Raw genomic sequence first — 10,513 nt, 5'->3', positions numbered from 1 at the left:
GCTACTTCAACGATTGTCAATCAAAATTAGCTAGACGAACCGAATTAGCACAAATACAAAAGGTTTATGACTCAATTAGCAAATAAAAAAATTTTTGTGTAAATTGATACAATTGCAATAGGTTTATAATTTTTTTGGTAATTTTTCCCTTTAGATCTAATCTTAATTCTACTATAAACTTGTTATTTTTATGTCATAAAAACCATCAACTTTTTCTTGAGTCACGAATCTGCCTTAACTCGAAGTTGCAAGACCTCCATCAAAAGCTAATAGAGAGGGGGGGGTCATGTGAGTTTGGGTGATGGTTATTAGGCATCGGGGTTCGGTTCAATTCGAGCACCAACCAAAATGAACAAGCACACAATAACTTGACCGAAAATGTTAAGAGTAAATAAACAGCGTGACGATGACAGCGATGTCATTGCCCGGCTAGGTAAATCTCGATCAAAGAAGAAGAAAGAAAAAGAAAAAGAACAAAAACAAAAGCGTTATTCGATTTATTTTAATTTAAGTTGGCATTTCGCATTTGCACAATTATATAATATCTACCGAGTAAGCTAGTTGCTCAATAAAAACATTCGAAGCCCCACATTGTCTTATGTTTTTGGAAGTTCGGATGCTTGATTAAAATTTCGTTTTTCAAAGTATGAAAGCAAAATGATAATAAGAACTCATAATGTTCTATAATTTCCGCCAAACGGTCTTGGCCTTTCGAGTTGAGTTAATTTTGATAATGTCGAATTATATTACTCAAAAAAACGAAAAAGACTACTATTTAATAAAAAAAATAATTAAAATCTTCAAATTAATTGACGTAATAAATAGTTATATGCGATCTTTTAAATTTTTTTCTAAAACTCAAATAATGTCTGTTTTTATTTTTAAAAAAAATTTAAAAGAAAAGTCATAAGTGACCGAAAAAAAATTAAAAAATGAACGAAGTAAGAAATGGATATCCGCTGCTACTGCTCGTAGCTCGTTGTGTAGACTGCAAGCAGTCCCCAGTACCACCCTAACGTCGCCCCGCCGAAGACGAGGACGGAGAGGTAGCGGAGCAAATGGACGACGAGATTGAAGAAGGCATGTTGGTGGACGAAGACGCTCGCTCGCCGGAGCAGCAGCAGCAGCCGCCGCGGCCGCCACTGGAGCGCAAGGCGGATAAGTCGCCGTACGAGATGCTGAGAGAGAGCAAGAGCTCGGTGGAAGAGATCGTAGCTCAGATTCTCTCGATTAAGAAGCAAGGCCTGCCAAAGCCTCAGCTCAGAGAGCTCGCCACTCAGATGTTCCTCCACTTCGTCAACCTCCGCCAGGTCCTCGGCCCCCTTGCTCGCGGTTTCTGTTTCCTTGCCTAGGGTTTTACTCTCGCTCTGTCCGGAGCAGCATTCTTTTGTTTTGCTCTGTTTTATGTGGGTGCCGTGTTTAGTTTGATTGGGAGATGAGTTGGATATGATGGTGGCAAGATTTTGTTCAAGCTTGGAGGTTGACTCTGTCGCTTGAGGAAAAATAAGGGGCTTTTGTGCTAAATTTTGGAGGCAAATGTCCTTGATTATTTGCTATTTTACAAATGCGTTCGCAATGATACGGTGGATCGTGGAACCGAGACCAGCTTCTGGTTGTAGCTTGGATGCAAGGAGGAGGAGAATGGCTTGTATAGGGAGCTTTGCAAAGTTGGAGCTTTAATAGTCCTGTTTTACCATTCATCCCAACTCCTAAGCTAATTTTGTAAGCGGTATTATAGAAGGTGATGTTTAGGATGAGTTTAGGTGACCCTAATCTGGTTCTGATGAGATGGAAACTGACTGTTCTTTGTGGCTGACACCAGGAAAGATTTCATAGGATTGGTTACAATCAGGAGTTTTTAATTACATAGTGCTATTTGAAGTTGTGTGGAAGAAGGGAAAGGATTCTCAAGCAAATTCTTTTAAGCATCAGGAGAGTTGAGAGCTTTAACATATGAAGTTCAGTATTAGAACTTTCGAGGTAGAGAGTGTAAGTACTATAACAAGGAAAGATCGAGCTCATGCTTGTGAGTTGGAAACGAAACAATCGTTAGTGCTTTGTACTTCTCCTTATATCCTCTGGCCCTACCTTAATTGGGTGTCATTTATGTTGCTCCCATCTCATTTCTTATGCTCTTGTTTTCACCTGATCCTGATTTGGATCGGAGATAGAATGGCTATAGCACACACGTTCAGTTGTGCTGATCGTTCTGTAATGACTTGACTTATTCTTATGTTGCACTACATATTTCATGATCTGGATAAAAACTTGAGCATCTCATGTAATTTGATTTGCTTTCTTAATAGGCAAACCGCTCAATATTGTTAGAGGAAGACCGGGTAAAAGCAGAAACAGAGCGAGCAAAAGCACCAGTAGACTTCACAACTTTGCAGCTGCACAATCTGATGTATGAAAAGAGTCATTATGTAAAAGCAATTAAGGCATGCAGGGATTTCAAATCGAAATATCCAGATATTGAACTCGTCCCAGAGGATGAATTTTTTCGTGATGCACCTGAAGAGATTAAAGACTCAGGATCCCTTAATGATGCGCACGATCTGATGTTAAAAAGGCTTAACTTTGAGCTCTTCCAGGTGACTGGTGATCATTCTGCTGTCTGCAATAGCATGAATAGACTTATGCATGGTTTCTGTAATATCTGATGGTACGAGTGTAGTAGGTTCTATCACACAGACTGTTTTCATTCAGCTTTTGATCACTTATCAAATCTACTGCTTGTTCTTTTATAATTTATTGGTTGCATTATTTTGGCGAAGAATCATCTTACCGATGAATTTTGTTAGCTGGACATGGTCCAGCACTTGGAAGGCTAGTTCAGTCAATGTAATATCAACACATTAGGAGTTTCATATTGAATGGGTTAAATTTCTTAGATAGGCAGTTGGAGTATTGGAACAAGTTAATTCTCATTTACATGCTTTGGATGTCCACTTTTGCTCAAGTTGATTAGAGCGTTTAACTTTGACGTCAAGTCTGTTTGCTTCTCAACAATATTCAAAGCACTTTTATCCAGTGATGATCAATTTGCTAAAAGCCTGGAAAGATTCTCTTATTTTATCTTTTTGCTATCTTTCTTCCTCTGGTATAGGTATTATCATTTTCTTTGTTGTTCTTTTTCCCTCATGCATGTAGCATTTTGTTGACAATCATAAATGGACTGAGACGGTATATTATTTGGAACAGCGCAAAGAGTTATGTAAACTTCACGAAGAATTGGAAAAACGTAAAAAAGGCCTCTTGGAGACCATTGCTAACCGGAGGAAGTTTCTCTCTAGCCTTCCCTCACATCTAAAGTCTCTTAAGAAAGCATCCTTGCCAGTGCAGAACCAGTTAGGGGTTCTGCACTCAAAGAAGCTGAAGCAGCATCACTCAGCAGAGTTGCTTCCACCACCTCTATTTGTGATTTACTCGCAGTTAGTGGCACAAAAAGAAGCATTTGAAGAGAGAATTGAGGTGGAGATAGTTGGAAGCGTGAAAGATGCTCAATCCTTTTCACGCCAGCTAGCCAACAAGGACTCTGGTAAGTGAGAAAGAGATTTTCTCCACTGGTTTTATCGTTGTGTTATTAATGACCTTACCTGATATGGGGGAATTCGTCGTCGTAAAATGTTTAGATAATGATCAGTATAATTGATAATGTTAGAAAGTTCAACAAAAAATGTTTAAGCTATTAGATGGAGGGACACTACATGCAAAAGACCCAGACAATGCTTAGATAAGGGATGTTGGATACTTCAAACTCTCTCTAGAGCAAATTGGATATATAATGGCACATGAAATAGGTGGATGGGGACTTCAAAATGCTCTTTGTTTCCTGGGTCTCCTTTCGAAGTAAAGGCCTTCGCATTACTAATCCGGTACGACCGGACACTTTGAAAAATAGAAATCCCAACTTAAAAAGGTTAAGCTGTTAGGGGGATGGATGCTATATAGATATAAGGCCCATAGAAACCTTGAAGATAATCCACGTGGGATACTTCAACAAGTTATACATTGAGCAATGTATTAGTAGCTCATTACAACTGTTTGGACAAGGTATTATTTACTGCTGGAGCTTGTAAATAATAATACTTGGTTACGTTAGACCAAATAATGTGCAATACCATTAGCCATAAGTATGCTGTCTCTTTGAGGTGCTTTAAGTAGTTAATTTCAAACCAGCTTCATCTTCAGACCCAAGGCAGAAACGGAACTAATGTTATATGCTTTGATGGTCCAGGCATGTCTGCCAACTCAGACAGCTCAAGGTTGGATGATGATGCTGTTGATGAAGATGATGATGGGCAGAGAAGGAGAAAAAGGCCAAAGAAGGTTCCAGTCAAAGAGAATCTCGAGCAGACAGGGTTTTATCAAGTTCATCCCCTGAAGGTCATCCTTCATGTATACGAGGATGAAGCTTCTGATCAGAAATCTTCAAAGCTTGTGACTTTGAAGTTTGAGTATATGTTGAAGTTAAAAGTCGTATGCGTTGGAGTAGAAGGTTCCAACGATAGACCAGAAGATAACATCTTATGCAACTTATTTCCCAATGACACTGGGCTTGAGCTTCCTCATCAGGTATGTCTAATTATAGTTCTTCCAAAAAGCAATTAACTTTGTTTCTAGGACTAATCTCCTTCGTGTCTGCATGTTGTGGACATTCTCATCTTCCCTCTAATTGGATGTATTTGGTGTGATTACGATGCAGTCAGCCAAACTAGCTGTTGGTGACACCCTTAATTTCAATGAAAGAAGAACTTTACGTCCTTATAAGTGGGCCCAACATCTAGCAGGAATTGATTTCTTGCCAGACGTTTCACCATTGCTTACTGGCCTCGAGAGTGCAAATGGTGACATTTCCAAAAGTGAAGTTGTTGCATCTGGTCTTTCGCTATACCGCCAGCAGAATCGTGTACAGACAGTTCTACAGAGAATTCGGTCTCGAAGGAAGGCTCAGATGGCTCTTGTGTGAGTCAACATCTGAAGGATCTGAATTTTGTATCACCCCTGAAGCTAAGATAAAAATTTTTCAATGGGTTCCAAAAGTTTTGAATTCTAAGAGACTGTTCTAGTATGGATCCCCTTGGCTAGGATTGTTGTTGTTATCATTTTGGCGAATGTGGAATAGTAGAAGTGCTGATTTTGCCCTAATTTGCTATTGCATATTTACTTTCTTTAGTCTTGAGTTACTTCTGCTGAGCTGTTTTGGGTTTGTGGAAGCATGTTCTTATTACAACAATTAGTGATTGTTCCCATTGAATCTTGTGAATATTTTATTTTGTTACAGGGAACAACTTGATGCACTTGCGAAGCTCAAATGGCCTGCACTAAATTATAAAAGTGTTCCATGGGCCACGCATTTCCTCTCATGTAATTTGCATGGCTGGTCATCCATTGGCTCTGTCTCTAGCGAGCCTTCAACTTTACCTGTCAATCATGTGGAACAGGTTCCAGAGCCTATAGATGCCAATCCTGAGGGATCATCTAGTAAAGAAAAAAATGAGCTAGAGGCTCCAAGTGAGGATGGGGAGCTTCCATCTTTTGCAATTGATGCAAGATCTCCTTTCAGAGGTTCCAACCTTGAAAACTCGAGGCAGCGGGCTATGATTTCAAAAGGCATATCCCCAATTAATAAGGCAAAATCACTGAGTTTCAAGAAACAAGACGAGGATTTAGATCTCCTGTTAGACACTGATAGTGATCCAGATGAACCTCCTAAATTTGAACCAGAGGCAGAAAATGTAGCTCCTTCTGAATGCTATGAGGTGGCAGAGAATCCATGGGTGAACTGTGGGGTCAGAGAGTTTCTTCTTCATCTAACGAAGAAACTAAATGCAGATGACCAGAATGTAAAGCTGGAAGCAAAGGTGGAGTTATATTTATTTGGAATTGTTCAGATTTGTGAGGCACTGAAGATTTAGTGCAAATGCTCTTTTGCCTGTTGAACAGAACTGAAGAAACTTTTGTTAGCATGTGTTAAGCATGTGCGAACATATCCTCTTAAAGGACCGGTGGATAATTCTAGCATTATTTTCAGTTCCCAAACTACTTGAGAAACTTTGTTGCTGTCTGTGTGTGGTCTCATATTTCTTTTACTTACTAGAATGCCAAATTTGATAATGCCAGATTAAAGTAAGCATGGAATATCCACTCAGGCCTCCAATTTTCTCATTAAGTCTTTACCCTGATATGTCTGGAGGAAATCTCTGCAAGATTGACGATGTTGGGTGGACTAATGAACTTCGTGCTATGGAAGCAGAGGTAATGCACATTTCCCTAATGACAGATGCTAGTAAAAGTCTACCTGCAGTAACATTGGATACGTCTGCGTATGTACTTCCTGTGCTTTTTAATGCACGTCTTGCATATAATGAATGTCTTGACGATGCCTGTACATTTACTTTCTAAAGAAATGGATGGACATCTTCCAGAGCTTCTCTATTTTGTAGCGCTGAATTATAAAGGTCATACATAAGCATGTTTAGTCTTACACTTCACGGGCTTGTGCTCTTGTCATTACCGATACAGTGGTCATAGCTTCATAATTTTGTTTATGTTTTCTACTTCACAAATATCTTCAATTTTACATAGATATCTGCCTTTGACCATACCATGTTGGATATTACAGGTCAATCTTCACATGGTAAAGATGCTGCCTTTGGTCCATGAAAACTATATTTTAGCTCATCAAGTTCATTGTCTTGCTATGTTGTTTGACTATTACATGGATGAGATATCTCTGTCTGCGGAAAAGAGAGAGAGCACTTCCATCGTTGATGTTGGTTTGTGCAAACCTGTCAGTGGTATGCTTCTTTCTAGATCATTCAGAGGACGGGATCATAGGAAGATCATATCCTGGAAGAGTGCAAAATAGTTCACATGAATCATTGAGAAAAAGCTCCCGTTTTGATCAGCGGAGGACACTGACTTTACTGCTATTGTCTCTGTCTGTTTGCCGTACTCAGTTTTATACAGTGTTATCAAATTCAATGCCAACTAGCACCTATAGAGACAGAAAGTTCATTTCTATCTTTCTGAAAGTAGGCAGCTGGTGAGCAAATGTTCCTTTGACAGAATAGAATGATATTTGCTGTAGTAGTGTACGATATTATTTTAGCTCATGGTTTGGATGAGGAAAAATTTGTCCACATTTTAGAGTACTTCCTGTCTGGATGTTAAGCTGTTTTTTAGTCCGGTTCATTGATGTCAGACTGGGAGGTGATAGCCTGGATTTCATTCTGCGGAAAAGGCTTCATAATTCTTGTAGCTGTTGAAGGTAAATATAGCAGGGTATATGTTGATTCAAAAGAGACTTAGGAAATGCAACTTTTCCTTCTCTCTTGTGGAACTTGTGTTGGCGTCTTGCCGTGATTCTTGTTGCACCTTAGTCTTAGGCTATGTTTGATTGTCAAGATATAAGTTAAGATATGATATATTTTATCATATCCTGTATTTGGTAACCGTTCAGGATATGATAAAAGGGATATATCCATAATAAAAATTTCCTAAAAGAGGGGGTGGGATAGACCATGAAAGGATTTTTCAAAAGAGTAGACATGAGCAGAATCGGGTTTTTTCCTACAACCATTGCCTCTTCTCCACTTTGGGCCGCATCTCCCCTACATCAGGTCGTCTTTCCAGCGAGGGGGCTCGCCTCTCCGGCAATGGCAAATTGTCAAGTGTGACCTCCTCTTCGACGATGCCCGGCTTGGGTCTTCGATCGCAAAGCTGGATATCTCTATGATCTTATTTTTTAATTGATTGTTTGGCTGGATATAAGATCACATCCTTTGTTCTTTAACCGCTTGATCATTTCCAACATTCGAAAGGGGCCTTGACATGTTATGAAGGACTCGAGGTTGATCATCGACTTTCAAAGGGGTCTCGAAATTTGAAAGGGCTTTCTTGAATGATCTGTATGAGTACATCTTCATCTTATGAAAAAAGGCCAAATAATTATATTGTGCAGCACTTGTTTATTCACTCGACAAACAACGAGTAAGGTTTGGTAGGTTATTCTCAAGAGATTTGACTCCAAATTAGGGCCCTCGATTCTACGTGGTTTGCTCTGTCAATGGTGTGTCTGAATTTAAATGGCATAAACTTTTGCTCAACAATCAATTACTCATGAGAACTCATCATTGAATAATTTCTTAAGCATCTCGATGTTTTGGCAAAATAGAGTCAATTTGCGCTTTGTCTTTGCTTATTTGATTTTAAATCCATAATTCACCAAACAGTAGGTAGGATATGATAAAATCGTTGAATTTGTTATCCTATTCTATTTAATCCTATCTTGACTAGAAATCCGAACGACCAAGCGCAATTCTAGTGATAAGTTTGAATAATCTTTTTATTTTTTTGGTAACAGTTAACTTTATAATTGGATTTGGACCAAAAAAACTTTATAATTGGATGTCTTGCTGGAATGGTTATCTATACAAATAATTTTCTGAAATGAAACGAGCGGACGACTAAACGCAGTCCTAGCTCATGATGTCTTCGAAAATATGATTTGCTTTTCTTAAGGATCAGATGTTTGGATAAGTTTGAAAAACCTTTTTATTTTTTTTTGGTAACAGTTAACTTTATAATTGGATGTCTTGCTGGAACGGTTATCCTGAGGATCAGATGTTTGGATCTATTGCTGGAACGGTTATCTGTACAAAAAAAAGTCAGTACACATTCTTGGCAAAAGAACAAAAACCCAAAGTCTAAGTTGAATGAACAGGTTTGACACGACCCATGTCGAGAAATATGATTATTCCAGTTCACCAAATTGTTGTACACGTGGATTGGGTTTGGCCACAAATCTTTTCTTGAGCTAGATCGGACTAGACTCTTCTTTATTGGCCAACAGATAAAACATGTGTCCAAGACGGAATCCACCGGACATCCGCAAAGTCCCCTTTTTCCTCGACTCGAAGGTATTTCATGGGACAGGGACATCATGCGGCGATGACATACAGTTTAATCGACCAGTGAAAAGTGATTTGCGTACACATGTTGATGTCAAAGTAGATAAGATTCATAGCACAGTTATGATGACAATTGATGGATTACACCATACCATTTCGTTAGTCTAGAATTTATGAATAATAATATTGGCCTTACTTTGCTTAAGGATTGCAATAGACTGTATGATGGGATTTGGGATGAACTTGTATGATGGGATTTGGATCTACTTTTGAAGATTACTTTTTAGTCCAAGGGTTTTAAAGAGTAACTTCCAAAAGTAGATAAAGGATGTGTCCAAGTCAAAGCCATGAACATTCTAAAAGGCCCTTTCCTCTGGCTCTAGTAGAAGGTATTCTGTGGGACAGGTATATCATGCAGTATTTGACAAACAGTGTGACAGATCGGTTGAAAGTGATACTCATACATATACTGGTACCGAATAAGATAAGATCTAGAACACAGGAATGATGATGATTAATCGGTTACACCACGTTATCACTCCCATACAGTGTATCCAGCACATAAAATACTTCCTCTATCCTCTAGTTGTAACAAAAGAAAGACACTCTAGACGCCAATGCGGTACGTGCACTCTGCCATGACTTGATCCAAGGTTTCGGTTGAGGCAATGGAGGCAAAACTCACCTCTCTATATTAGGTAGATTAGAGGCCAGGGTCATTGTACCATGCAGGTTGATTTTTGATCGTTTAATAGACCCCAAAAAACACTACTTGGAGTTTAAATTCAATTGCTGCACTGCAACTCGAATCATATCGATCGGCAACTGTTTTGAGCATTCAACAGAGTCAGCATTCACCCTGGCACTGGTTCTGCATCAGGTGACGAAGTACTGTTTCCATGCAACACCAAACTTATGGAAAAAAGAACCCAAAAGGAAGAAGAAGGTAAAAAAAGGAAGAGCTTCAATCAATTTGTTTCTCTATCAAATAAAATCAGTTTCAACCATTTCAAGTCACATTTAAGATTTCACCCCTGCTTGAGGAGTTTCTTTTGGGTAAAATTTTGCTGCAACTTTCCATTAATTTAGATTGAGCAGATTGTTACTTAAGGTGACAAACAAAGGAAAAATGGTAAGGTGGAATCAAACTTCATTCGAAATTGCTCGGCATCGACTTATAAGGTTACCTTGTGTTTCCTTGGCCCTTTGGGTTAGCTATGTTCTCGCCTGACCCAACTGCCAAGTCACCCAGAGGGCAAAAGAAACTCCAGGCTTAATCCACAGGAATGTAAATACATTTCTTCCACTGAATCAAGATCACATAACATTCATTGTTAAAAGGGAAAGAATACTTGCAATAAAACTTAAATCATCCCCAACACTTGCTCAGTTTCCGTTAATTCTAGAATCGATCACGGTTAGGAAAGTCGTAAATTTGTTTCTGCTGGTAACCAAATCGGTTAAGCTACAAAATGTGAGAACGGAAAAGAGGCGTGAGTATTTCAAGTTTCTCATGTAAACAAAGATATCAACTGGCAAAAACAAGTGCACAAAGTGCCAAAGCACAGTAGGTCGCGTGTATCTGTACCCGAGCA

General features: G+C 39.0%; 1 protein-coding gene across 1 annotated transcript; it reads left to right on the top strand.

Moving 5' to 3' along the window:
• The first annotated feature begins 979 nt into the window (after positions 1-979).
• LOC115747852 (THO complex subunit 5B-like) lies at positions 980-7,190 on the top strand. The gene is made up of 8 exons (XM_030684156.2): positions 980-1,310; positions 2,307-2,594; positions 3,205-3,541; positions 4,241-4,578; positions 4,709-4,968; positions 5,288-5,867; positions 6,127-6,261; positions 6,629-7,190. Exons 1-8 carry the CDS (start codon positions 1,059-1,061, stop codon positions 6,872-6,874), a joined length of 2,436 nt encoding a protein of 811 aa, XP_030540016.2. The 5' UTR covers positions 980-1,058; the 3' UTR covers positions 6,875-7,190.
• Positions 7,191-10,513: the final 3,323 nt, after the last annotated feature.

This window comes from Rhodamnia argentea, chromosome 2, assembly GCF_020921035.1.
Source record: "Rhodamnia argentea isolate NSW1041297 chromosome 2, ASM2092103v1, whole genome shotgun sequence".
NCBI classification, from domain to species: Eukaryota; Viridiplantae; Streptophyta; class Magnoliopsida; order Myrtales; family Myrtaceae; genus Rhodamnia; species Rhodamnia argentea.
This window is presented reverse-complemented; position numbering and strand designations above follow the sequence as displayed.

Coding starts and splice junctions, on each gene's coding strand:
- LOC115747852 (XM_030684156.2), top strand. CDS start 1,059: ATGGACGACGAGATTGAAGAAGGCATGTTGGTGGACGAAGACGCTCGC. Junction 3,542..4,240: donor GCTAGCCAACAAGGACTCTG/GTAAGTGAGAAA, acceptor TTGATGGTCCAG/GCATGTCTGCCAACTCAGAC. Junction 4,579..4,708: donor GGCTTGAGCTTCCTCATCAG/GTATGTCTAATT, acceptor ATTACGATGCAG/TCAGCCAAACTAGCTGTTGG.